Source organism: Vicugna pacos, chromosome 34 (assembly GCF_048564905.1).
Source record: "Vicugna pacos chromosome 34, VicPac4, whole genome shotgun sequence".
Taxonomy (NCBI): domain Eukaryota; kingdom Metazoa; phylum Chordata; class Mammalia; order Artiodactyla; family Camelidae; genus Vicugna; species Vicugna pacos.
This window is the reverse complement of record NC_133020.1, coordinates 21,652,793-21,679,447: the sequence shown is the minus strand read 5'-3', so window position 1 is coordinate 21,679,447 and position 26,655 is coordinate 21,652,793. Positions and strand designations below refer to the sequence as shown.

Here is a 26,655-nt window from a genome sequence, read left to right as displayed (position 1 = left end):
CAGTCCCTCTGATGAGCTGACTCCCCTCCCGGAAAGCCCAGCGTTCAGTTCAGTGTGACTCGCGCCAAGTCACCGGTGGAGGCGAGGCTGGGGAGACCGCCAGCCCCAGCCTGCACCGCCTCCTCCAGGCAGCGCAGCCTCCCAGACTGCAATGCCAGGGGGGCCTTCGGGCGAATTCAATGGGAAACACCATCGCAGGGAAACCCACGCATGCCCCACGTTTACGGTCGTGGACCCTCACCCAGCGCTCCCCATGACGTCCCCGTGGCCCGGTGTCCCGGCCCACCGCCTGGCACGTGGCGGCGTCCACAGACGGTCATCGAACGAGTGGAGGATAAAAAAGTGAGTGAAGCAAACTGACAAGTGCAGGACGAGGTGTGCCGTGACCACGAGACGTCCAACCTCAGGAATCCACTGGTTTCCGAAAAGCTGACCTGACTTACAGAATCGCACGTGTTTGAGATAAAACAGCTTTAACATAAGCAAAGGGCCACCAGAGTAAACAGAGAGTTTTATGATTTTGCTCCAAGAGGCCAAGACCAAGATTCCTACTCTGGAGAAAAGGAAGAGAAAACATTCAGGCAGAAAACCCTCTTGAGTCCAGAAGGATAAAAATGACCATAAAAATTGTTTTTACAAAAATAAACAAGCTCTACTAAAAACGGCTGGAGACGCGGGGAGCGAAAACGACTCCGGCAATCAGAGAGTTTCAGCTCGCCCTGCGAGGTGAGGCAGCACGTCGGCCCGGCAGAGGGACGCGCTTCTGAGCGCAGAGACTGGCTGCGGGCACAGCCTCTCCAGAGCAGCGCTGCCCTCCTGGCCCAACGTGGCAGAGAGGCGACCAGTCTGCCTCCGGGACCCTGTCCTTGCTCCTGGCGGCAGGTGCGCCTGCCCTCGAGCAGTCGCAACCCACCCCCTTCCCCTCCCTCCTTGAACCCGGCAAGTCTCAAGGTTCACGACCCGGGGCCCTTCACCTGGAGCGAGAGTTCCACCACCTACCCTGGGACGTCTTCTCGTCACAGTCTAAGGGACAGGATGACAGCCTCCCTCCCCCAACAACGGGATTCCGCGTCGCGGTTCTCTCGGTAGGCCACGTGAAACACTCATTTAAAACGAACGCAGTCACGCCAACGTAAGTGTGAGTAATTTAGAGGCCAGTCACAGTTGAGTAATTACTTTTTAACTGGGCGCTGGTGCCTCTGCCCCTGAGAAGGACGCCCCGTGAGGGCGTCCGCGGTGAGCACTGCGGCCCACACGCAGCAGGTGTCAGTGGGGATTTGCTGACAAACGCGCGCAGGTCGGTCGCTCCAAGGTCGTTCCTGGGCTGAACCCTGAGGACTCACGTCTCTGTGTCAGAATTGCACCTTTTGCAGGAACCATGTCTCCTGTTTCCTCACCCAGACTCTCTCGACTGTCGGCCTCACCTGAGAGCCACTTCTCGGAGGAAAACCTCGTTTACTCTCCCAGCTCACACGATTCACCTGCTGCCTTCCGGGCTCCACCAACCACGTGGGGATCTCGGAGCCCTGCGTTCAGCCCCTGCCCTGCCCGTGTCTCAGCCCCATTTCCTCCGCGCCGGTGGAGGGGCGCGTTTGCCCCGTACGCCCGCCCCGTGCTGGCCACAGGCGACTGCGGGGCTCCGCTCAGCTGCGTGCGGGCGGGCAGCGAACCGGCCCCCAAGGGTCAAACGCAGTGGTTACAAATTTGTAGTCAAACATCCTCAAGCAGCTTCAAAACTGAAGACACAGCCGTCTGCGTAGACGGCACGTCCTGCTGGGCGCTGGGTGGGGTGGGCGAGAAGTCAGGGAGCTTCAGGACAAGCATCACCCCCCCACCGCCCGCAAGAGCCAGGAACTCCCACGTCACGAGGCCCCTCGACAGAGTCCCTCAACCTGAAAGGGAGCACGGGGGACACAGGCCTTTTCCGGATCCTCCTCCTCGTCCGTCGAGCCCTGAAACTAGCTTGTGCGCTGAACACGCCCGCGGGTCCTCCCACTGGAAAGCGGGCTCTGGTGCCGTCAGCCCGGAGAGGCCGCTGCGGAGGGACGGACACTCAGGCCCCGCATGGGATGGCAGGCGGTTCCCTCAGGAACCTGCGTGTGGACAAGCTGCCAGGTGACGGTGGGGGGCTGCGGCTCCGAGACCACGCGTGCAGAGCGGTCAGGACTGCGGCCCCGAGGAGCCTGGCCTCCGTGACCCCCAGGCGTCCTCACGGGACCCCGAGAAGTGATGCTGTGACCGCACCTGCCAGGCTTTCCTCTCCGACGGGATCTGCCCAGGCCCAGCAAGTGCCACTCCTGGGACGGTGAGTGGGAGCGGTGACCGTCACCCCCTCTGTTCACCTTCCGGCACTCTCTGGGACACGTCCTGCTCCCCGGGCTGATCAGCGGGGACTGCCCCCCACCCCATTCAGAGCAGACCCCGACTCCCCGCGGCCTGTGCCTGGGTCCCTCCTCCCAGCCTCCTCGCCTGCAGCTCCAGACCTGGCGGCCTCCGCGTGGCCCATGGAGGTGGGACGTGGGGGGCCAGCTGCTGCTCACTGTCCCGGGGGGTGGGGAGAGGGGCTAGCCTGCCCGGCACACGCGTCCTCTGAGCCGTGTCCACACGCGGCCTTCCGCCGGCACCCGCAGCTCTGCGGTCTGTGCACCTGGGCCCGCGAGGGCCTGACCCAGCGGGAGTCCGGCCGGTGGAAGGCTGTGCAGAGCCGCAACGCCCGACAGCCGCCCTCCTTGTCCAGGCCACACCCTGTTTCCACGGACTCAGAGACTCAGGCCGCCCAGAGCGCAGACAGACAAGCTCGTGTTTCCAACAGTCCCGTGTGTTTGAGGCGGGCCAGGCAGGTGGCAGGACCGCACCTGCCCCACCCCCGTGCTGGGAGGGGGACCGAGAGGAGGACCGGGCCAGCTGCCCCGGGGCCCCCACACGAGGGGGCGGGCCGGGCCCCACGGGAAGTAAGTTGGCCCGACGCCCCACCCGCCTCTGCAGCCACACGGCTCCCATCCGGCCTGGAAAGGTCAAGAACTAAATCTGGATTTCAGCCTGCGCTCTCATCCCCAAGTTATCTTGAGAGGAGGCCGAGGGAAAGTTCACAGGGGAACATGCCAGGAGGGGTCAGCGCATGCGTCTGCTCCAGTGACGACAGCAGTGACCGTCGCCGTGAGAACTGGGCTCCATTCGCAGCCGCTGGCCTCCCCGCAGCGCCCTCTCCTCTGGGCCCGACGCTGCCGACGGGGTTACCACCCCTGCTTCACAGCCCAGGAGCCTCGAGTCTAGGAGGCGGGGTGACAAGGCCAGTCCTGATGGAGCTGGAACCCGGGACAATGAGCCCAGCCCAGGGATGTCGCCGCTGTCAGAATCCCCCGTGCTTTGAGCATCACGGCCCCGTGCACCTGCCCCCGCGCACCCACCCCAGCGCCTTCCAGGCGGCACCAGTGTCTCACACACACAACGGCCCCCGCAGTCACTGGCGGAGAGACCGACGTGGTTGCCCCCCACACACAGGGCGAGGCCCAGTGACTGAAGCAAATGCCCCCCTTGCAGGCCCTGGGGGGCCACGGGGCACTAAGGCAGGGACTGGGAGGCACACCTGGGCTGTGCGGCCTGGTCAAGCTAATTCACTTCTCTGTGCCTCACTCTCCTCCCCCTGAAATGAAAGGCCTCCAACGGTCCAGGGGTCTCCCGGTGAGTCAGCACGGCCTTGCTCTCAGGACGCTGCCGCCGCAGGGCGAATGGCGAGCGTGGACGTTACTGTTACAGCTAGTCAGACGGCTGATCTGACAGCTTCAATCACACAGAAACCGGTGAGAACAAAGGGAGAGGAGGGGAAGAAAGGCTTTGGAGAAGCCAAAATCAGCATCCCCAAATCCACCTTTAGGGCCGGTGCACTTCACTGCTAAGGGAGACCCACTGCTCCCACTCGGCACACGACCGGCTGCAAGGGTCTGCGGCCCGGCTCCAGGCCCACAGGCGCGGGCAGCGTGCCCCACAGGCGGGCCGGGGCCGGGGCCGGCTGACGCCCGCAGCGGCGGGCCCTGAGCATCACACGGGCCCTCCCGGACCCCAGCTCCGGGACCACACGTCCTCCGCTCCCCTCCCCACAAAGGCGTCACAGCCTCACAGCAGATCTCACACTTGAGATGCCCGAGGACAGTGCAGTCCCGGAAAAAGGATGAAATATGCCCCCAATTTTCTTGTAAGGATCCAAGGATTCGAATTTTATATTCTAGAAAGACTTTCCGCAAATATACTTAGGTTAAAAGGAGCTGGTACATGAAAGGGGTTCCATTACCTGCAGCGTGAAAGTATATATGGAACATTTCGCCCAAAATGAACACAAATGGATAAAAATGGAGCAAGAGGTGTCACCTACTCAGACTTCAAAGCCGCGTCCCTCTCACCCTGTCCTCGGGCAAGTGCAGAGCAGGCCAGGCCTCCTCCTCTGAAACCTCGAGGGAGGGGCGCCCTGCACTCAGAGCTGCGCCCGCGGGTGACGCGGCCTCCGTGCGGGACCCTCCGTCCACCGGAGAGCCCGGCCCCTGCCGCACTGGCCTCCCCACACCCCGTCCTCTCTCCTGAGGGCAGCGGGCCTGGGGGCGGGTGGTTCTAAACCTCGCGCTGTCTGTGAGGGTGGCGGTGGGAGGGTCACAGCCCCCACGCAGCCCAGGGAGCCCTGGACACCTCCGCACCCGGCGGCAGCTGTCCCGTGACGTGGAGGACACACGCCTGCACCCACAGCACAGCGTCGTCTGCGTTTCGAGGGCAGAGCATCTCCCTTCTCCGAGCGGCACTGTCCTCACCCGGGAAGCGGGAGGGCCAGAGGACGTCTCGCGGGGTTACTGAGACGCTTCAGGCCCTTGGGCAGCGTCCGCACCCGGAGCCAGCACGTGAGCCCACGGTCACCGAGTTAGAGCTCCAAGTCCTGCAGCGCGTGACCCGTGTGCCTTTGGCGGCCTCGGCTGTGCCCAGTTTACCTGCCAGAGAACCAGGCTGATCCTTTAAAATGCCAGCGACTGCCGTTAGGGTGTTTAACCCCGGAGACCTCTCCGCACCGCGCCTCCTGGGCCCTGAAGCTTCCGGAGAACAGGGCGAAGCCTCACCCTCACACAGCCCCGCGTCCGTGCGGCGCTCGGCCCTCAGCCAGCAGTCACTGCGCTCCTGCGGCCTCAAGGGGCGCCGTCTGGCGGGGCGCGTCCTTCCCCATCCACTCGCTCAACAAGCGTTTATCGAGGGCCTGACGAGCACCAGTCCCCGCAGGAGGCACCGGGGCCGAGCAGCCGTCCAGAGGGATACATCCTCTGCCCTCAAGTAAACAAGTAAACAGATATGGTGACTCACTGTCGTGGACATTAGAGGCCGTGCTTGCCAAGCGCTGGCGCCTGGTGGCCGCGCCGCAGAGGGACTCACTGTGACTGAGCAGGCGTCACGGCCCCACAGCCAGCAGACACACAACAGAAAGGTTCAGACAGTGACGGGGGCCACGCAGCCCAGGCCTCTCCTCCCCGGTCAGCGCCTGCAGCCCCGGCCCTAGAACGGCTTTCAGGTCACACCCTCGCCCAGGTCCCAGCCGGACCCTGGGAGGGGGGGAGGGGGGCCCGCCCTCCACTCTCCACCCTCCACCGAAATCCCTTCCCCCGGCCCTACGTCAGGCTGATTCTCCCCTCAGGAGGCAGACTGAGCCCCGCGCCTCCCACCCTGCAGCCCATGCACGGCGCGGACCGGATTCCCTGGGACGCAGGAGCCACGTGGCTCCTCACCACGGTCAGTGTCTTGTGCGGGCCCAGGTCTGTGCAAAGTGTGCGTGTCTGGTGCATTAGGACAATGCCTGCCTGAGATCAGTTCTCCGACTCATCTCAGAGCTCGAGGGGCCCTCAGCCGTGGGGTGTCCCCTGCCGGGTGTGGCCTGGCTCCCGAGCTGTGACTAGGAGGGGCACAGGGTTGTCCCAGGCACAGTCACTGCGGGGCGGGGGCAGCCCCAAAGCCACCAGGCCCCTCTGCTCCCCACCCCGTGCGGCGGGACCAGGAAGGTGACGCGGGGCTGACACGCCCATGTCCCAGGGTGGGGGCAGCTGCCAGAAGCAGGCCTTCTGGGTTTCCTCCCCAACAAAGCTCTCCTGCGGGAACACTGGTGCGGCTCACCTCCGGGACCAGACAGAGGCGGCCCCCAGCCTCTGCTGAGAGCTCTCCAGGCAGCACACGCTGGACCGTGCGGACACTGCCCGGAGGGTCCACGGCCCCAACTCACCTCAACCCCAAGGCCAGCCGAGGTGGCCACTGTCACCCCCATTTCACAGCATAAATGGGAAACTGTGCACCCCGGCGTTCTTCCCAGCACTCAGCGCCCTCTCCCCTGACCCCAGCCCCACAGTAACCCCCCTCCCTCCACCTCTGGGGACAGCCTGGCCCTGGCTCCAGAAAGTACACAGCCCTGTTCTCCGCACAAGGTCAGATGCCAAATAGATTCTCTTAACAGTTCAGCCCAAGCCAAGTCTGCGTGGGCCTCTGGGTTTGCAGAGCTGGGCGTTTTCCACGCACAGTGAGTCTGCTCCGTGGAAACGGAGCGGTTTACCTGCAGGGGAGCAGCTGCTGGGGCGGGGGTGGGTGTCAGAGCGCTATTATACAGGACACTCTGGGTGGCGGGTGGCAGGTGGCACTGCCCGTAACCGGACCGTGACGGATGCAGAGAGAAACGTCGCGTCAAGGGGCCAGTTCACATTTCAGTCTGCTCCGCCGGCACCAGGAAAGGAAACAAAGATGACAAACTGGGGTGCAACCGTGGATGTTAGACGGAGCACCAAACACACAGCTTGGACTGAAATGATGAGGAAAAGGCCTCTAACGGTTCCAGCCTGGGACATGTTCCACCACCTGGGAAGAGCAGACGGGGACGGGGGAGGAAAGTGAACAGGCGAGTCAGGCGGGGGGCAGGGCTGCGGCTCGGAGGGGCTGCTCCCGCCAGCGTGCCAGCGCCTTTGCTGAACAAACAGGTCGTCCTTGGACCCCACGAGGGGCCCTGTCGGCAGTCGACGCGGCCCCCCTTTCTGTCTGGATCCTAAAGAGAGCCGTGGGGAGAGGGCGCGCTGGCGGGGACCCACTCCCAGGACCTCGGAGGTGCTGGTCGCTTTTCTCAGAGACCATCCAGTGAGCCCTGGCATCGCGGGGGGGTGGTGGCATGAACACACCGACTCCCGGGCCCACCCGCACGCACAGACCGGGATGTGCGGGGCCTGGGGCTCTGCGCTCTGACTCCCAGCTGACCCTCACGCACCCACCGCGGCTGCGGAACCACCACTGAAGGTGCAGCAGCGCCTACTTCGCAGAGCAGGGCTCCAGAGACGCCCTTTCTCTTCTTTTTCTTTTTTTTTTTTTTAATTGAAGGACAGTCAGTTACAATGTGTCGGTTTCCGGTGCACAGCGCAACGTCCCAGCCGTGGGTCTACATACATACATTCGTCTTCATATTCTTTTCCTTTAAAGGCTACAAGACACTGAGTAGAGCTCCCTGTGCTGTGCAGAAGAAACCCGCCTTTCATCTGTTTTTGTATACAGCGGTTAACCTTTGCAAATCTCAAACACGGCCCCTTCTTATTCAAACAAAAGCTACGCAAGCCGCGGGGGCGGGGGGGGCGGGTTCTCAAGCTTCATTGCAGGGGCTCGTAAATGACCTGGGGACCACGTTCACGTGACGAGGCGAGTTTCAGTCAAGGCTCAGTAAACAGCCATCTGCACCTCCCGTTTCAGGGCCCTCAAGGCTGCAGACGTGGTCAGTGTCCCCTCCTCCCACGCTGAGCCCACGCTCAGCTCTCCTCACTGTCCAGCCTTGAGCTGCCAGAGAGACAGGTGTGAACCACCAGCCAGTGCCTCCTTTACGCTTAAACTCTGTTCTCTTAGCTTCTAGGACGCGGCTCTCCCCGATTTTCCCCTGACTGTCAGGCCAAGCGTCCCTGGGGCCGGGCGCGCCCCTCCCCTCACCTGCCCCGCCTCTCCCGCTGCACCTGCCGCAGGTGCTCGGCGCCAGGCCCGGGGCTCTTTCCACCCCCCCACCCCGTCTCTCCCCAGCACAGCTGTCTCCGAGCTCCTGCCCCGCACCTGCCCCGTAGGACAAATCCACCTGCATTTGTAGGAGCTCCTCACTTAACCCCAAACTGCCCCCCTCGTCCCCTCGCCCTTAAATGTGACCTTTCTCCCCAAGTCTTTCTCCTGGCTGACGGCACCTACTGACCCACACTGCCCCCACAGGAGGAATTTTAGAAACTCAGCCCTGGAACTCCAAACTTGAACTAGAGCTTCCAAAACACTGGCGTCTGTGCGTTCGAGCTCTCCAGGCATTTACAACAGCCAAGAAGGGTCGGGAGTCACTGCCCTGCCCAGCGGCCGCGCTGGTACAGAGGATACCGGCCCAGCGTGGAGCTGGGGACAGAAGTCTAGGAACAATCTACACAGAAAGGGAATGAGAAATCGTGGAAGTGGCTGGGCTCACCAAGGGAGAGGACGGAAAACCAGAAGGAGATGGGCAGGACAGAGCCCAGTCACAGACCCGCAGACGCAGGAAGGGGAGTCAGAGAGACGGGGCAGACCGGGAGCCGACTGTGCCCCAAACAAGGCGTGGGGGTCTTCCAAGGGGCACCGGACAACAGCTGTGCGGGGGGGGTCCTGACCACACTGCCGGCGCCCCTGCTCTCCCGCCCCATCAGCCAGCGTGGCTTCTGCTTGGCTGTTCGTTTCAGGGCTTTTCCTAGAGACCGTGGCCTTCCAGTCGGGGCCCTCACTGCCCCAGGGAAGGCACGGCCCAGTGGGTGCAGAAGATGAAGTCTGACGGTGGCTTCTGAGGTCCAGGGCAAAGGTCAGGTCACAGACGAGTCTGGAAGACCCCAGAGGAGTTTGCTGGGTGACCGCGACGCCACAAAGATCCTAAGACGGACTCGGGAGCACCAGTGAGAAGCAAACATGCGTGAGACCCCGGGTGCGTCCTGGAATCCGCAGCCCGTCCCGCCCCCGCAGCCCCAGAGACGACCCAGAGAGCCTGACTGGGGAACAGGAGACCACGCCGTCTGCACGCGCAGAGTCCAAGGCCTCCCGGGGGGTCCAGCGGGCGTGGAGCATGCCAAGGGGTGTCTGCCCCCCGGGCCAGTGACGCGGTGGCCCCGGGGAGACCCCAGAAGGAGCCACAAGCCCAGGGGACGGGCCGAGGCTGACACCACCGGGCCCAGCGGGGCCTCAGGTCAGATGCTATGTTCTGTTGGAGAAAGAAAAACAAGTCAGGTTTCTCCTCCTCCCGAGTTTGCCAGCTGAGACCTGTGTCTGCTGCACCCCGCGGACGGGGGCCGGGGCTCCGAGGGGGGAGCAGAGAGGAGCCGGCCGAGGAGGCGAAGGCAGACCCCGCCTCAGAAATGTCAGACTCAAAGCACGACCCTGTGTGTGTGCACACATCCCCGAAAGGCAGTTCAGGGACGGAGCCAGCGGAGCTGGGAAGTGTCTGTGTGTGTGTGTGCGTGCGCGTGTGTATGCGCGTGTGTGTATTTAGGATGGAGGACACCCCCCATCTTCCCAGCATGCTTCCTTAATTCACAAAGTCACTGCCCAACCCACGGCTCGAGACAGGCAGCCACTGCCTTGGTAACTGCAACCCCCTTCAGGCCCCCACGCTCTCCTCTGCACCCCCAGCTCCTACTGTAACCCCCACAAGTCCTGGCCATTCCTACCACCTCTCCCTCCACCCTCGGCCCCGCCCCGCCCTGCCCCGCCAGTCACCTGGGAGGACAGAGCAACAGGCCGGGAAGCCTTGAGAGGCGTGGGCTGGCATGTGGCTGTCACCCTTTTCTTCAAATCAGCGTCATTGGGGTACAATTCACACACCGTGAGATTCGCTCACTGTAAACACACGGCGCACGGAAGTCCAAACCGTGCGACCAACAGCACCGCCCAGTTTTAGAGCGCAAGCGTCACTCGGCGGAGCGACTTGAGCGCAAGCGTCACTCGGCGGAGCGATTTGAGAAACCACTGTCTCGCCACGTCTCTCTGCGCCCCTCTGCGCCCTCCGCGTCCCCCACCCCAGAGGACATCCCGGGACCCCGTGCTCTCCAGCCTGGAGGGGTGGGCCCTGCAAACCCCAGCCCGCCCAGCTCCCCCGGAGGCCCTGCTAATCCTCCTGGGCTCTGGGGCCCAAGATGACAGCAGACCCCTCTGTGCTCCGGCCCAGAGTCGACCCAAAGCTTCACTGGCTTCCAGAGAAGACGAGGATTCTTTCTCCAAACTTTAGATTAAGTGTGAAGCTCCTTCGGGGAGGACAGGGTGGGGCGGGAGGTGACACTCGGGAAAGGAGAGACACCAACAGAGGCGGCCCTCCCAGGGGCCACGTGGGACACTCCTTTTGTATTTCTCTTGACACAGCGAAGCTTTCCTGACTGTTAAGGGACGCATTCACGCCTCCGAAGGCCACGTGGACTCCGGTGGCCATGTCATCACTTGGCACAGGAGCCAGCTCCGGGCCTGACCCCACATGTGGCCCACGGGCGGCAGCCGCCACCTCACACCCCAAACATCGTCCAAGATGGACCTGCAGCTCGTGTGAGAACCCGGCCACGAAGCCCCGATGGGCGTCACACGGACCTGCTGGTGGAGCCAAGGGAAAAGGGCAGCGGCCGAAGAGCAGGATAATTAATGACCCCGCGATATTGCGAGAAGCCAGGGAAGCAGCAGGCGGCTCGGCTCCGCCCGCCTCCTCCAGGAACCATCTCATCGGACGGTCCGGTCTCGCTTGCTAGAGGAAGGTGCTGGCGGCAGGAGAGGCGCTCTGTGGGGCTCCCGTGAGAGCCGTGGTGTCCTGGCAGCGGACGGCGGGGGACAGGGCTTCCCTCAGCGCCGGCGGCCCCGCGCCCGGAGCGCCCGGCTGCATTCCAGCGCTCCCTCCCCCATGCCCGACGGCGCGAAGGCCTCTGTGATGACTTCACGCTCAGCCCAAAGTAAACACTCTCCACACTTTTTCCATGGACACATTCTAACCCAAACTGCCAGCCCTGGCCTCCCAACCAACCAGATGGAAAGCCACCGTCCCCAAGAACATAAAACCTTTCTAACCAAACAGTACGTCTCGGCTGCGAGACACACTTTCCTATAAGCTTCCTAGAAATCTTTTATCGAGCACCGAGGCTACAGATAACCCGAGCGACCCCTCCCTGCAGAACAAAGGCCCCGGAAACAGACGCCACAGATGACCCAGAACACTCGCTGACCCCGCAAACACCTGCCCTTGAGGGTGCCGCCCAGAACTCACACTCCTGGGCGCACACTCAGCTCACTGCCACCTGATCGCCATGCTCCTTCCGAACACAGGCCGAGAGACGACAGGTGCTGACCTGAACAAAGCGCAGCAGAGCTGACACCCGGGCAGATGTCCACACGCGCCAGACGCGCTCTCGCTCGGGCCCGCGTGACCCGCGCTTGGCCTCCCCCGACTTGGATGCAAAGGCAGACGCTCGTGACGGCGCACTTACCAGGTTGGAATTGGTGGCGTTGGAGTCGTCTTCTGGGAAGGGGATGTAGATGGCTAAGGCCACGCAATTGGCAAAAATCGTCAGCAAAATGATGATTTCAAATGGCCTGCGGAAGGGGTTAAGGAAGTTAACACGCCAGTGACACACACACGCACAAATATATATTTTTAAAAACGAATCAAAGATTCATAGGAATTTTGTTTGAACAATACATTCCAAGCCCCTGTATTCTGAAAAGAAACATGTGCCTTTTTAAGTGCTCCTAGTGGGGCCCCGCCAAAGTTTTTCCTAATATGTCAAAGCAGTGGAGGCCAGTCGCGTGCCAGAGTAAACACAGATTTCTGAAACTTTTCCCCGTCTTGTATTTATTTAGATTGCACTGGACTTCATTTTCCCTCACGTGGGCTCCAGGGTGGCTTTGAAAGAGCGGAGCCGTCTCCAGCCAGGGCTCGCCGACACCCGGGCTCCGGGGAGCTCGCGGTGGGAGAGGCGGGCCCCGCGGGGTGCAAGGCAGGGACTTGACCTTTAGACCTTGCACTGAAGTTTGGAGATGCTACTTTCAATCTTTTAACCTGAAGCTTAGACTGTTCTTCCCTCCCCGCTGACTCTCTGACCGCGTCCAGCGAGCCTGAAGGTGCCGGGGTCCCGACCCCAGGAGCACGGCAGGCTGTGCTCTCTCCCTGCAGACGCCTGGCCTCTTCAGCCTGCGGGGGCCCGGCCCTCCCAGGGCCTCCTGACTTTCCCGAGGACGTGCCAGGCCTAAAGGGATTAGCCAGGTCCACCCCCCAGCACTCAGGGAGGTCCCCGTGCCCGGATTCCTGCATCAGAGATCAGGGCAGACACATTCTCAAGAGGAAAACAAGCAGCTGGGACAATACCCATCCCGCCCTGCACCCTCACCCGAAGGCCAGCGCAGGGAGCTTCAGAGGCAGCGCCTGGTTCGTGGGTTTCAGCCCCCACCCCCACCTCCCCAACACGGCTGAGCCTCCAGCCTCGTCAGGGTCCTACAGGAGGGGGAAGAAAAGAGGGTGGACTTTCCTGGAAGAAGGGGCCCCTCCATCTCCCAGGGAACCTGCACTCACAAAGCTGACGAGTCTTGGAGCAGGAACAGACCCTGGACAGCGTCCAGTCCAAACCCCTGAGGCCCAGAGAGCCTGAGAAACTTTCCCAAGTGCCCACAGCAGGCGCTGAAGCCAGGACCGGAACCCAGACCCCCGCCCAGAGTCCGCTGTTCACTCCTCTGCCACGGGGCACCTCGGACCTTTGTCGCCAGGGGAATATTTAGCCCAGGGCCTCCCGGCCAGCGTGCCCTGAGGGTGGAGCTGGGCGTCCACACACCCAGCAGGCCTCACAAACACTGGCACTTCCTGCATGTGCCCTGATGCCAAGAAGACGGCGTGCAGCGGGCCTGCCCAGCCCTCAGCTTGACGGACACAGAAAACCAAGCCACCTCTCCCAGGTCCCGAGCTGGCCAACGGCAGAGCCAGGCCTCTGAGTCATCTCTTCCCATAGGCCCTGCTGCCCTTTGAGCAGGCCGAGGTCAGCGCCCCCAGACCTCAAACGTCACCCGTCTCTTCCAAGCGGGTGACGGCCCAGCCCAGGGTGTCTCCTGCGTGGTCAGTCCGCCCCCCTCGGTTCAGGGTGTCCTTATGTCAAAGTGCGGGGCTCCTGCTTGGAAGAGAAGGTGCAAACTGGGGGAGAACCCCGGATGCCCTGCAGGTGGTGCGTCTCCCTGGACCACCCGACCCTCTTTAAGCTGCCTCCTCACCTGTGACAGCGTCCCGGGAGCACTGAGGGGCTGGCACTACAGGCCACCTCCTAACCTCCCACCACCCTTCCCAGCAATCTGGGAAGGCCACCACCCAGCCCCGCTGAGGCTGGTCCACTTCCTCTCCTGCCCACCGAGGGGCACAGGAGGTGGCTGAGCCCACCGTGGGCACCGGGGTAACGGCCTTGCTAACACGGCGGCTCCCCCGTCCAGGGCCAGAGTCCAGCCTCCCGTGGACGGCATGTCACGCTCCCCACTGCTCCCCAGCTGCGCTGGGTGTCACTGCTGCCCCCCTTCTTTCCAAGCCATGCGGTCACCTGGCCTTCACTCAGCGCCCAGGACTCCTCACCCGGGAGCCGCCCACCCCAGCAGGGGAAGAGAGGACGGGAGGTCTCGGGTGCTTGCTGGACATGGCTCCTGAGGTCTGGTTTCTGAGCGTGCGCCTGGGGGCCCGGGCTCCACAGCTCCTGCTAAATCCCGGGGAGGTGACCAAGGTTACTCCCCACCACAGACGAGGAAACCGCATCTCTGTGGGTTCGGATGAGCTGTGACCCCTCAGGGCACAGGCGGCAGGGCTGCTGGGCTGGGTGTCCAGGCCCAGACCGGGTCCCAGTGTCCCATTCAGCATCCTCTGAACGTCCCCAGCACCTTTCCTCTGCACTCTCGGATCGCAGGAGGCAGGAGCGCAGATTCAGATTCGGGCTCCTGGACCTGAATCCTGCTCGGCCGGCCGCCAGCTGTGACCTGTGTGGTGCAGCTCCTCCAGGCCTCCTGCCCGTCTCGAGGCCTCTGGCCACAGGCCCCAGCTGCCCCCACGCACGGCTCTGCTGGGCAGCCACGGCAGCAGACCGACCAGGGCGCCCGCAGCAGGGGCTCTCACCTGGCCGTCCGGGAAGCGGACACCTTGGCCCCAGGACAGACGGGCCAGCTCCACAGCCGCCTCCTCGCAAGTGACCTGGGGCCTGGGGGCTCTGGCATTTACCAACATTTCTCACTGAACAGAAACTTTCTTCTCTCTGGAGTCATCTTTTACCTTTCATCCGCTCCCAAGACTTTTAAATCTTTCCACGGAAACTCGTAAATGAAACCCAACACCCCATCCTGAGCCCTGGGAGACGTGCCAGCCCTGCCTGTGTGGACCGTGACTATGGAAACACTGGGCACTGAGTCCAGGGTTCTAGTCCTGCCTGCCACCAACCATGGGCCCTGTGGGTGTATGTCATCTGGGGAAAGTCGGGGGTGCACCTGCTGGTCTTTGAGGGGCATGACTGCCTGGTGGGAGCCCAGCCCTTCAAAGCCATTTTCTCTGCAGGCCCCACTCACTGGGTTCTGCCCAGACAAAGCGGGTCTGTGCTGAAACCCAGGCGGGGTCCTCCACCCCAGCTGCAGAGTTCACACAGGCCTGGGCGGAGCGCCGGCACAACTTCCCAGGTGACGCCGGCATGCTCCCAGGCCCTGCCCCACGGGCCAGGCGCCAAGCAGCACCCTTACCTCCGTGGGGCTCCTTCACCCTGGACTGGGAGGTCACAGCCCAGGAGGAGGGGCAGGGCCTGGGTGTGGGCCACCGTTAACCCAGCACACAGTGGGTCCTGGGCAAGCTCACTACATCTGAGGCTTGTCTTCTCAAACACTGCTTATCATGCAGAAAGCACCCCCCCCGGGGGCCTCTGACACACGCAGGTTCCCAGGCCCGACCCCAGACGCGCTGCCCTCTGAGCCTGGACGGGGCCTGGAGCTCCGCACTTGGAAGGCCCCCGGGACGGGCACCCCGCGGCACCCAGCACAGAGGATACTTCCACTCCACGATGCTGATGCAGGCCCTCCGGATGGGGTTCTTCAGGGTCAGGCAGAGCAGCGCGCGGGGCGGGCGGGTGGCCGTGGTGCTGCCCTGCTTCTTGGGTTTGCCGTACTGCTGCCGCTTGCGCTGCGTGGAGCTGACCGTGGAGATGGTGGCGTTGCCGGCGCTGCCCATCAGCTTGGCCTGCCGGGCCGCGTCGATGGCCGCCTGCCAGGACAGCGCGGCCCCCGGCGTGGGGATGTGCTCGGGGGCCAGCCCCGCGGCCGCGTTGGCGTTCATGTTGGCGTGAGCCGGGCGCGGGCTCCCATAGCTGGGACCTGCAGGGCAGAGCACAGGGGACAGCGGTTATGGGGAGGAAACAGGAGCGTCTGCGATACGTGCTGGATCCCAGGCTCACAATTTTAAAAAAAATCTTATTTCCAACTACGGGAGGAGCCGGGGAGGCCACAGGGAAACATGAGTGTGTGATGCAGGGAGTGCACTCTGGTCCCAGCTCAGCCGTGTGACCTTGGACACGTCACTCCCCACCCCTCAGTCTCACTGCGTCACGTCAGGGGGACAAGACCGGAGATGGATGCGTTACGGCTCGTCTGGGCCTTGGAAACACAGGGAGAAGAAAAGGACGCAGAAAAAGATGAAGATGCAATGCAATACGTGTCAATTAAACACATATTTATAAGAAAACATACGAAGAGAGCAGAATGGCTGTCTGTGGAAGGAGGAGAGGACAATGAGACCAGGGCACGGGGACAGACAGGAAGGAGGAATGAATGCGTGAGAGCCACTGCAGGAATCAGGGCTGACAGACGGTGAATCGAAGGGTATAATTCACTCGAATCTCTGCACCTGAGTTCCAAAAACAAAAGAAAAACAAGGTGAAGGGGTTGAGCCAAAGCAAGGTCACCACCAGGTGCTTCAAACCCATCTGGCAACGAGCGCTGGGTGGATGGGGGGGTTCGGAGCTGTGATGGTTTTAAATCACGTCAGCAAATCATCTGACATCATCCCATTGAGAAACAGGATCTCTGCGCCCTCCTCCTGGAGTGGGGCTGGCCCTTGGTGACTGTTGTGAGCGAGAACACACAGCAGCAGTGACAGCAGGCATGATCTCCAAGGCTAGGGTGGAGAACGCCACCCCAGCCCCGAGGCCGCCATGCTGTGAGGAAGCCCAGCCAGCCTATGCTGGGGGGTCCCAGGCAGCCCCCAGGGGCTCCAGTCACCAACTGACCACAACCCCATGACGGACCCCAAGCCAGAACCGCCCAGCAAGCCCATCCTGGATTCCTGGCCTGCAGAAACCCGGAGACAGCTCGGCGTCTGCAGCAGTAAAGCCGCCTGTTTGGCTGACTCACTGCGTAGCGTTTGGATGTGGGAAGGGCGCCGTGTGCAGCAGGAGGTGACCAGGTAGGGGCCAGGGACACAGGCAGGAATGAAGCCCGGGTAGGAACCTGTGGAATCCTGCAGAAGCGTCTGCACATCTCAGGTCTGAAGGCAACTGACACCTTCAGGACTGTCCCTATGACACCGCGCACACCTGGTGGGCTGGCCTCTGTCTGGTCGGCTGGAGCCTCACCCCAGGGATTCCAGATCCTACAGGGTTTACTAAGGGATGGGCTCAGCCGGGGCCCCAGGACAGACTGTGACCTTGGACTTGCCGGCTGGCCAGGTGCCACGAAATGCAGAGAACGGGGTAATAAGCCTGTGGGCAGAGAGCCCGGCACCTGGACGCCACGTCTGTCACCCAGGAGACAGCGGCCGGAGCCAGACCAGCGGGCAAACATCACCTGCAAGCTGCTGGCCCAGACACACGGCCCCTTCCCCGCCCCACCGCAGCACACTGGGTCCGGGTGAGCACGCTGCCTCCCCGGCCACCTCTCCCCGCTCTCATCTTGGGCCCATCCCTCTAGGTCTGAGGGTCAAGCTAACTTTTGCTCCCAGTGTGACTGGCTGTCTAGACCCTCTCACCCCCACTGCCACCCTGTCCCGCATGGGGGCCAGTTCAGAGCTCAGCAAGTGACCCGGCTTAGCCACAGAGCCTGGAGCCACTCTGCCCTAGAGACAGACTGAAAACCACTGGGCGCCTGCATCCAGCCATACCTGATGCCAGCCTTACCCTGAGCTTTCCGGTTCTATTCCTCAAGAAACTGCAGCTGACCTAAACTGGGTTTCTGTCCCCGGAAGCCAGAAGAGTCTTGACCAATACGCTTGCTCAGTGCTACAAAGCTTGTACCTCCCTGGGCTGTCATTCCCACCAGATTCCGAAGTCTATGTCCTTCCGGTAATCACACCAGTGACAGATGGCAAGTGTCCAGCCTTGTGCCAACTGATGGGCATGACTGTCCAAAACGCTGTACCTAAGGGTTCTGGGACTTTCCTGAGCGCAGCAGGGAGGCGAACGGTGATGGATGAGTGATGTCTACCAGGGGCACAAGAGGCCGAGAACGGCATGACGGCTACAGGTACCCCCCACGACACCACATAAGCATCGCAGGTCCGCTCGGGTACCAGCTGGTCGGCTGCCCTCCTTGCCCTGACAGCTGCCTCCTGCGCCTTCACACCTGGCCCCTGTGGCATCAGAGCCCCGTCCCCACTCCTCAGTTCACCGTCTCCTCCGCCTGGCACGGACTCTGCGTCAGCATCACTCCCTCCTCGGGCCCCCCCCACCCCAGCTGTGAGGCAGTGCCGCCCCCCCGCCCCTGGGGGAAGGGGTTCAGCCAGGACGGCAGGACCCTGGAGATGCCTGCGCTTCCCAGGAGGAGTCTCGTCTCTCGCACACTTGCTGCCGTCCTCTCTGCGCTCACTGGGTGGGTCTGAAGCACAAATCGAGGAAGACCCGCTAGGCCAGGCCTGCACCTTTCCCACGAGACCCGGGAAGCAAAGGCTGGAGGAGAGAACTTGCCGTACCGAGGCACCTGCCCCCGGAGAGCAGCGCGCACATCTCCATCGCGTGGGAGAGAGGGGGACTGTGAAGGGAGAGGGCGGGGTGCCCATGGCCACCCAGGGCTCCGCGTCCACGCCTCCTGGGGCCTCGCACGTGTGCCACACGCACACGTGTGCACTCACATGTGGCCACGAGCGAAGCAGCTCCTCGAGGGTCACGGCCTGAGGTTGAAGGGGCTGCACTTCCGCCCCAAGAACACCCCTGATATCTGATGTGGTCTTCCCGGGACGGCACCCACCATGCCACCCACCGCAGGACAGAGGAGGGCGGACGCATCTCTTTCCATCTGCCACCCCGGACTGCCCAGGTGCAGCGGGCTCGCGTCTCACCGGGCTCACCAGCGAGGGCTGCGACTCTGAACTTCCCGTTGGATCTTCAATGAATAACCTTCCTTCCTGACCCCCGTTTGGCATCGACGATGCTGACTGGCCTCCGCTGAGCTCCAGGACCCACTGATCCTCTCCTCTCACGGACATAAAAGCAGCCGTGTCTCCACCCCGTGGGACCCTCCAGACCTCGACCCTCTCCTGACGACGAGGCCCCAACACCTCCTGCCCTCCTGCACGCTGTGGTCTTCAAACTCTCACCTTCGCCGGCCCCCCGGATGTTGCCCTAATCCCCTCACAGCCCAGCCCCTCCCCAAACCAAGCAATGCCAGAGGTTTTGGGCAACGTCTGGGAAGAAGGCAGGAAGCAGTAGGCAAGCGGACACATCCTTCCCCCCGGAAAGGCCGGGATGGGAGCGTCCCGGGCGCCCCGAGGCATCAGGACCAGGGCTTCCAAGGGCAAGCGGTCGAGGGTCCACGGAGCAGAGAGGGGGTCTGAATGCCTCGTCTTGGGGGGCTGACTTCGGAGGACTCTGCGCTGGGGGTGACCTCATTTATACCATGAACTGTTCCCAGAGCCCCAGGACCTCTCAGGAGCGCACCATCTGGAGAAAGCACATACGAACAAGCCCGTGGGGAGAAATGGAATGTCAGCCTATCCCAGCCAGAGGACAGGAAAACAGCCGGCAGTATTTCAGTCCCGGCACCCGAGCGCTGCTGCAGCCCCGTGACACCACGGAGGGCCTCGGGACACACACACACACGTGCACGCACGCACGCACATGTACACACATGCATGCACATTGCACACATGTGCATGCGCACGTGCACACACACGTACACGTGCACGCGCATGTGCGCACACGTATGCGCACATGGGGGAGACAGGCGTGGCCCTCAGCCGGCCTCACCCAGGCTGCACCTCGAGGCCCAGCTCAGCCTCCCTTCCTCAAGTCACTGTCCCCCACCCACTGGGATGACCCCCCACCCAGACCCGGGGCTCCGTCAGGCCCCCAGGCCCCCCATGACAAGAGGGCGCAGTAATCCAAGAATCCCAGGGCTGGAAAAGCTCCATCTCAGGCCCCACATTAGTGGATCCGGAGCAGAGCCGTGGAGGAAGGGAAGCAGCACTGCGTCCCTGATGGCTCTGTTAGCGCGAAATAACCACCCGATGCAAAGAGACCAATTTTCAAATTATAAAGCTGATTCAAAGCTCTGTCTCCTGGCTGCCAGCTGAAAAGATGCCACCGGTTAAGTCTGCGCTGGCTCCTGCCTCCCTAGACTCTCCGCACTGAGGCTCCAGTCTCTGGACCAGCCCCGGGGCAGCAGCTCAGTGGCCCGGCCACACACACACACTAGTGGGTGCTCCCGGCGGGGCTCCTCCTCGTGCAGGACAAAGTGACGGTCACCTGTCACACAGCCCAGCCCCCCCGAAGACAGAGCAGGTTCTCCTCCTGCACACACAGCTGCTGCTGCTGCTCCAAGGGCCCAGGACGAGGCCAGGCCCCCAGGCATGTCAGCTCTGCAAGGGTCCTGCTCCCGGGATCTCCACGAGGGAGAGGGTGATGCTGGGACCTGGAGCCGTTCAGCCAAGAACGGCTGAGTTTTTCCTTAGTCCACCTCCATCGCCACACCTGGTCCAGGGCCACATCCCGAACCTACCCAATATGTTTGCTACTGTAACATAATGTCGTGACAGCACATCGTGATATGGAGGACCTGGGAAACGGCGCTGGAATCCATCCACCCGTGCCCGAAAGGACGTGCTTTTCCAGGCCCCCCTGCTTACTTCCTGGCCATGATGGTGGGGGAGCACTTCTGGGGAAGAGGCTGTGAGCAACGATTTCCACCTCCAAGGCCACCACCCCGGTCCAGGCCACCACCCCTCTGTCGCCTGCGATGCTGCAGGCGCCCCCGGCACCCGCCTCCCTTCTCTTGCCCAACCTCCAGCAGCAGCCAGAATGACCTTTTAGAAATACGAATCACGAACCAGGCCCTGTCACTGTCCCAGTTAAATCTCTTCGAAGTCCAGGCTCTGGCACGGCCCGTGAGCCCGCGTGGACCAGCCCTCCCACTTCTCTGAGCCTCCTCCCTCAGTCCGGTCCAACGCTCGCCTGCCGCCCTGGTCCCGTTTCGCTCAGACATGCTCAGTTTTCACCTGCCGCAGTGCCTTTGCGCGCACTCAGCAGGCCGTTCCCTCTGCTCTCTGCTGCGGATTCCTTCTCAGATCTCCTCCCGACCCCCACCTCCTGTCTAACCAGTCAGACTGGAAACCCTGGCGGCCAGCAGGCTCCCCACCCATCTCCCTGCCTCCGTGTTATCTCTGACTGGAGAAGCCCAACCCCTGGCACCGGAAGGGGTCCCAGTTAGCCATGTGTGCAGAAGAGGTGTGGGGCCGCAGGCCTGCTTCGCCAGCACGACCTCCCTCTTTGGCCTCTGCGCCTTCAGCCGTGCACAGAGGGGGTCACTCTCCAGGACCGGCCTCAGTACACACATCACCATCCCAGCTGGTGACGGGGCGGAGGAACAGCAGTTCACACGTGCAAAGGCGAGGGCCACACACGCACTTCCTCCTCGGGTCCCACGCATCCTTGCGCTCAGCGGTCCTGCGGCGCAAAGGAAGGGCTTTCTTTCCGGCCGACGGCCACCCAAGATCTTCTCAGAAGCGCTCGTCTCGCTGCAGGGACCAGGCGCCTACGTTCCCTTTAAGAGCGTAGCAGCCGACCTGAAACAGAAACCGAGCTTTCTCTGCCCATTAAAGGCCAAATGAGTAGAAAGCAGGAGGCCATTAATCTTCTCTATCTGGTGCGTGAGGCAGATGGCGGGAACGCTCTGACGGGTTAGACGCTGTCTCAGTCTCAGGAGATAGCGAGGGCCTGCCACCACCAGCCCGGTGGGGCTCACCCTGGGGAGGTGGGGGTCCGGCTTAGCCCTGGGCAGACTGGTGGTGGACTGGCTCAGCAGCCACCGGCCGCCGCCTCCGTGCCCTGCTGTCCCCTGGGGGCTCGGAGCCGAACACCCCCGTCCAGCCTCCCTGTGTCCAGACTGGTGGGGCCGTGGGCTCGGCCAACTCAAGACCCGGCTGACACTGAGTCAGGCGGGGGGGCACTGATTTCAACATTCTCCCTCTGTAGGGACAGACAGGCTCTGGCCGTGGCTTCCTGGCCCCTGGACCGTGGACACGGTGGTGTGGTCGCGAAGCCAGCTCCCGGCACAGCAAGTCCTGACGCCTCAGCTGACACCAGAGTCCCAGCGCTCACAAAGGTCCGCTCCCCGGTGCGGTCTGAGGTCACGCCTGGAGGCCTTGCCCCCAGTTCTCATATTAAGTGTCCTTCCTCTTAAAACGGCCACAGCACTGTCTGCTGCAGGTCTGAACTCCAACTGACCCAGGCGGGCTGCTGCGCACCGGCCCGTGGAACTCCTGCCACGGTGGGGGTAAGAAGAATTCTGGGGGTCCGATATGGTGGCCACCAGTCAGGAGCTTTTAAGCCCTTGAGGTGCAGCCAGTCCAACTGAGGAGCTGCACTTTAAATCTCATTTAATTTCAGTTAGTTTACATGTAAGCAGCCTCACGTGGCCAGGACCCGCCACTGCGGACGGCCCAGGTCTATGCGCAGAGGGAGTCGTGATGGCAGGCCCAGACGAGGAGGGAGAAGCAGTGAGAAACGGGGGAGAGCGCTGGATCCCACTTGCGAGGGAACTGAAGACAGCGATCGAGGCCTGCTTCAGAGCTGCTGGGTGGGCGGGTTTTCTGATCGGGAAATAACCACCCAGGCAGAAAGACGTATTTCAAAGCACAAGAGAGTCTAAGATCCAACAAACAACACAGAAGCGAAAAGTCACTTTTCAGGGCTAATACTCTCAACAAATGAATGGGACACTAATTTCCCCAGTGGGCAGACGGGGAAGCTGACATTTCCCCCCAGACAAGGGGGCCCACGGGAGCCCCAGGACATCCCAGCTGGATGGAGGCCCCTCCCCAGACCGAGCACCCAGAGGGTCCACCGCCCCCTTCTCTTACCTGAGCTGTTTCCGCACCACTGCCAACAGCATCCCCTCGGTCTCTCTGCCCTCCTCATCCCAAACCCTCTACAAACACAGCTGATGGGAGACTGAGACGCTCAGAACGGGTCCACGGCCGTGGAAGTCAAATCTCCACAATAAAGAGACCAGGGTGAGGGACTGCGGACAGCTGTGGCCACCCCCTCAACTCTGGGGTCGGGCGCTGCCTTAAATAGCCCGCCTGTCTACGCTCCATCCCACCTCTCTGGGGCGGGGCAAAGCAGAGACCCCGGCGCACCTCAGAAGCCCAGGCCAACGGCAAGGGGACCAGCAGTCACACCCCGGCGACCCAGCGAACTCAGCCTGTCCCCCGCTCTCCACGGAGAGCACATGGGGAGGAAGCCTGGGAGGGACCCCCAGAAGCAGACCAGCCTCCTGCTGCAGAGGACCCTCACCCGAAGGCCGACCCCTCGTGGTACTCAGGGTCACGCTGACCTCAGAGAGCAGGAGCAGGAGCAGGAGCACAGCCGGGAAGCAGACACAGACCCGCACGAGCAGTCAAGTGCAACGGGGAGGAAAGCCTTCTTCCGCTGACTTCCCGGCAGGGGTGGCGGTGGGGGAGCCTGTCCCCACCTGCTGATGGCAAACCTGAGTCGCAAGGCCTCGCGGAGGGCTCGCTCAAGCTGACTGGGAGTCAGCCTTTCGCTCATCGAGGGTCAATGCCAAGCGGCCACGGCAGCAAAGGGCAGACCAGGCCCCGACGGAGGTCGGATCCAGCTAGAAAAATGGGGAATCCCCCAGGTGGCTGGGGTCTGGGGACAGGCGCGGCGCAGAGAGCGGGAGGAGGGTCACAGAGGCCCCGAGCAGCGGCGACGGGGCCCAGACACCAGCTCCCGCTGCCCTTCAGTGGGCCAGCGCCCGAGGACCTCACCCCCACGCGGGGCCCTCCTCCGACCCTCCCAACGACCCAGGAGCCCCTTGAGGGCAGGAACCAGCTCTGTTGGCTCAGAAACCCTCGCACATGCTTGTCACCCAGGAGGTGCTCAAAGCATGGCGGCTGCAGGGAAGTTCTGCAGAATTTCTGTTCAGGCTTCACTGATTTCTGAGCAGAAGTTCACAGGGAAGATGTTATTCGATAACGCGGATCAGTGTGTCTGCCAAGTGGCAGACGTGTTTATGTCCTCGTTCAGTGGTTGCTGCCTGTCCCCACCGGAAAGGAAGCCCAGGAAACAGGCACCCTCGTCCACCTCGTCCACCCAACTCACTACTCGGTCCCCAGCCCACAACGCCTGCGTGGGACGCGGGCACACGAGAGGCGTGTTGAGCGGATGAATGAGCGGATGTCGCAGAAGGCAACTGTCCCGCGGCCTTGTTCCCCTTCACATTCACCACTTAGACTCTGGCCCTGTGATACCAAGGGGTATTTGCTGCTCTGGACCCATTTTATTGCTGGAAAAACAGAGACACAAGGTTTCCAAACATCAGAACCGAACACCGGAGTCAGGGCTGCTTTGGGAGGAGAGTTTTTAGCAGATTCAGTGGCCGGGACCTCCTGCCTCCTCACCACCGGGGAGGGCGGGGCACAGGACAGCCCAGTCCCCTCACGGACACCCGCCTGCCGGCCTACTTCACCCACTGAGGGGGGCAGGGCACCTTCGGGAACCAGCAGTAACTCCCCGACTCCATCCCATGCGAGCCAGCGCCCAGCTCCACAGCCACGGCTCTGACTCCGTGGAAGAGCGGGTGCCGCCCCGCTGAGGCCCAGACTCAGACCCTCGCGGCTGATGGCCCTCCCGATCCCCTGGAGAGAAGGTCTGACTGCGCCCCACCGGGGACGGGGAGGCTGAGCTCTGGAACCCTGCCCAGGCGGCGGGAGCAGGAGCCGACAGACCCGGTCGGCAGAGCGATGCAGCACTGCCCAGAGCCCCCAGGCCTGAGTCGTGCCGCCGTCGGACCACCAGCCCTTCGGAGAAGTGGGAGCAGAGCCGGGCGCGGGGGGAGCACGCGGCTTTCCTCCAGCCACACGGCTCTCGCCATCAGAACCCGGGCCCCCGACCCTACGACCGCATTCACTGCACCGGCCTCCCCGCCGAGCACCGAGTGCCACAGCTTCCCCGGGGCTCGGTCTGCTCGTCTGTAGAACAGAGGACAGCGCGTCCCTCCCAGGCCGGCCGTGGAGACGAGTGAGATTCTGCCTGTGGAAGTGCAGCTCAAATATGAAGCACTGCCTAATAAGGACCACGCTCCTCGGGGCCCAAGGGAAAGTCCCCGTCTTCTGCGACGCGAAATAAAGCATGAAGCCTGTTTTACAAAAAAACAGAAATCTTTTCCCCACAAGCACACCTCCTCGTTAAGCAACCACCTCTTAAAAATCGCGGCGTCTCACACACAAAGATTAAGCATGTCGCTGTGTGGAAGAGTGACTCTCCAGAGAATTCAGGACACGGAGAATTCCAGAGATTCCTGCAAACCAGGCTCCCTTTCCCAAGGCGCTGTGTCAGTGGAAGGCTCTGAAATTCTCCCATCGCCAGCGGGATGTGCTGGGGGCCGGGGGCCCCGCGCACATTCACACACTGCACACACCGCACACACCAGCACACGCCCGGCAGCCTCTCCGGCCTCCTCCTGGACGCGGATCATCACCGCGGTGGGACAAAGCAGCACGTGGGCCCTGAACGTGACAGGCCACTCCACAAGCACGGTCCGCATAAAGCACAGCGGTTCTTTCGTTTAGAAAAGTCAGTGCCTTTTATCCCATGAATCCTCACAAAACCAGACGGCCGGCAGGCGAGAAGATGGAAGGCGATGAAAAGTGAGCCCGCGGCCCTGAGGCGGCCGCTCCCCGGAAAGACTACGCTTCAGACAGACACGAAGCCACCGTGACTCCCCCCGAGTCTGGGGAAGAACTGGAAGTGGACGCAGCTGGGCTCCCGGCTCCGTCGCCCCTTGTCCTGGGCTCACGGGCAAATCGCTCTCGACTCCCTCGTCTTCAGAGTGAGAAGGCTGCGCCAGACGCCGTGATGCTCGGCTTCCAGAACCCTGTGGCCCGGGCCATCCCCGCCCCCGCTGGTCTAACCCCCCTCAGCCCCTGGGTGCCTGGGTCTCCTCCCCAGTGGCCCCGAGGACCAGGGCTGGCGGGGTGCAGCCCGACACCCACGCCCTCCACTCGCCGGTCGGGCGCTCGGTCTGGGAGCATGTGCCCTGCTGCCCCACGTGGCCTGGGCTGACAGAGCAGGTTCAGCTCCGGGGCCACGCAGCAGGAGGGCTAGCAGAGCACAACCTCGGCCCCCTCCTCTTCTGGTTGATTATCCCAGGGTCTTCCCAGGACATCAGAGTCTCAACGTGGCTTAAGGGATGCCCTCAAATCCAGAGAGCACTGCACACCCATCATTTATCAAAAGCCAGAAAATAACAAGCGTTGGCAAGGACGTGGAGAAGTCAGACCCCTGTGCGCGGCTGGCGGGAATGTAAGTTGGTGCAAACGTGATGGAGGACAGCACAGTGCCCCTCAAAACATTAAACACAGGGCCACTGTGTGACCCAGCAGTTGCACCTCCGGGTGCTTATCCAAAAGAACTGAAAGCAGGGGGGCCCACGCTCACGGCCACGTCGCTTAGGATGGTCCAGAGCCACCCAGGGCCCCTCGACGAATGAGTGACTCAGCAAAGTGTTACCCGTCCAGTGGACCGTTAGTCTCGTAAAGGGAAGAAATTCTGGCACGTGCTTCAGTTCAGCACGGAACCTGGAGGACGTGTCAGCGAAATAGCCAGACACACGACTCCACTCACGTGAGGGCCCGACAGGAGTCAAAGTCAGAGGGACCGGAAGTAGACGGGTGTCACCAGGGGCTGGGGAGGCAGGGGGGACGGGGAGATAGCGTTTAATGGGGACAGACTTCCATCGGGAAGATGAAAAAGTTCTGGTGGGGGGGTGGCATGACAATGTGAATGTATTCAATGCCATTACGTTATGTACTTTAAAAAGCTTAAGAGGGTAAATCTCGTGTTGCGTAAATTCTACATAATACTAAAAAGTTAAAAAAAACTTTAATTTGATTCAATTTTGTTTTAAAAGCGAAAGAGGGATGAGTGTTGGACTTCGAGATCTTGGAAGAACCTTCCAGGAGGTAGCAATCCTGGGGCGGGGGGCCGCCTCCTCTGGAAAAGAAAGCAGGAAGGGAGGCCTTTGGAATGCGAGCCACTTGAGCTGCGGTTCGGGGAGGGGTGGGAGGGTGGGAGACTTCTACCCACGCAGGTGCCCCCAGGCACGGCCTCCTCCCGGCCTCGGCACGTGACACGGGCCCAGAGAAGGACCCAAAGAATCTTGGTCATA

At 62.3% G+C, this 26,655-nt stretch overlaps 1 protein-coding gene across 3 annotated transcripts in view; it reads right to left on the bottom strand.

Annotated features, from left to right (window-relative positions):
• CACNA1C (calcium voltage-gated channel subunit alpha1 C) overlaps positions 1-26,655 on the bottom strand; it is a 360,468-nt gene that overhangs the window by 300,797 nt on the left and 33,016 nt on the right. For all 3 annotated transcript variants that reach the window (XM_072954550.1, XM_072954552.1, XM_072954551.1), the window contains exons 2-3: positions 15,051-15,372; positions 11,490-11,595 (exon numbers count right to left, since the gene is read on the bottom strand). In XM_072954550.1, coding sequence (XP_072810651.1) covers positions 11,490-11,595; positions 15,051-15,372 — 428 coding nt within the window. The remainder of the gene's footprint in view (positions 1-11,489; positions 11,596-15,050; positions 15,373-26,655) is intronic.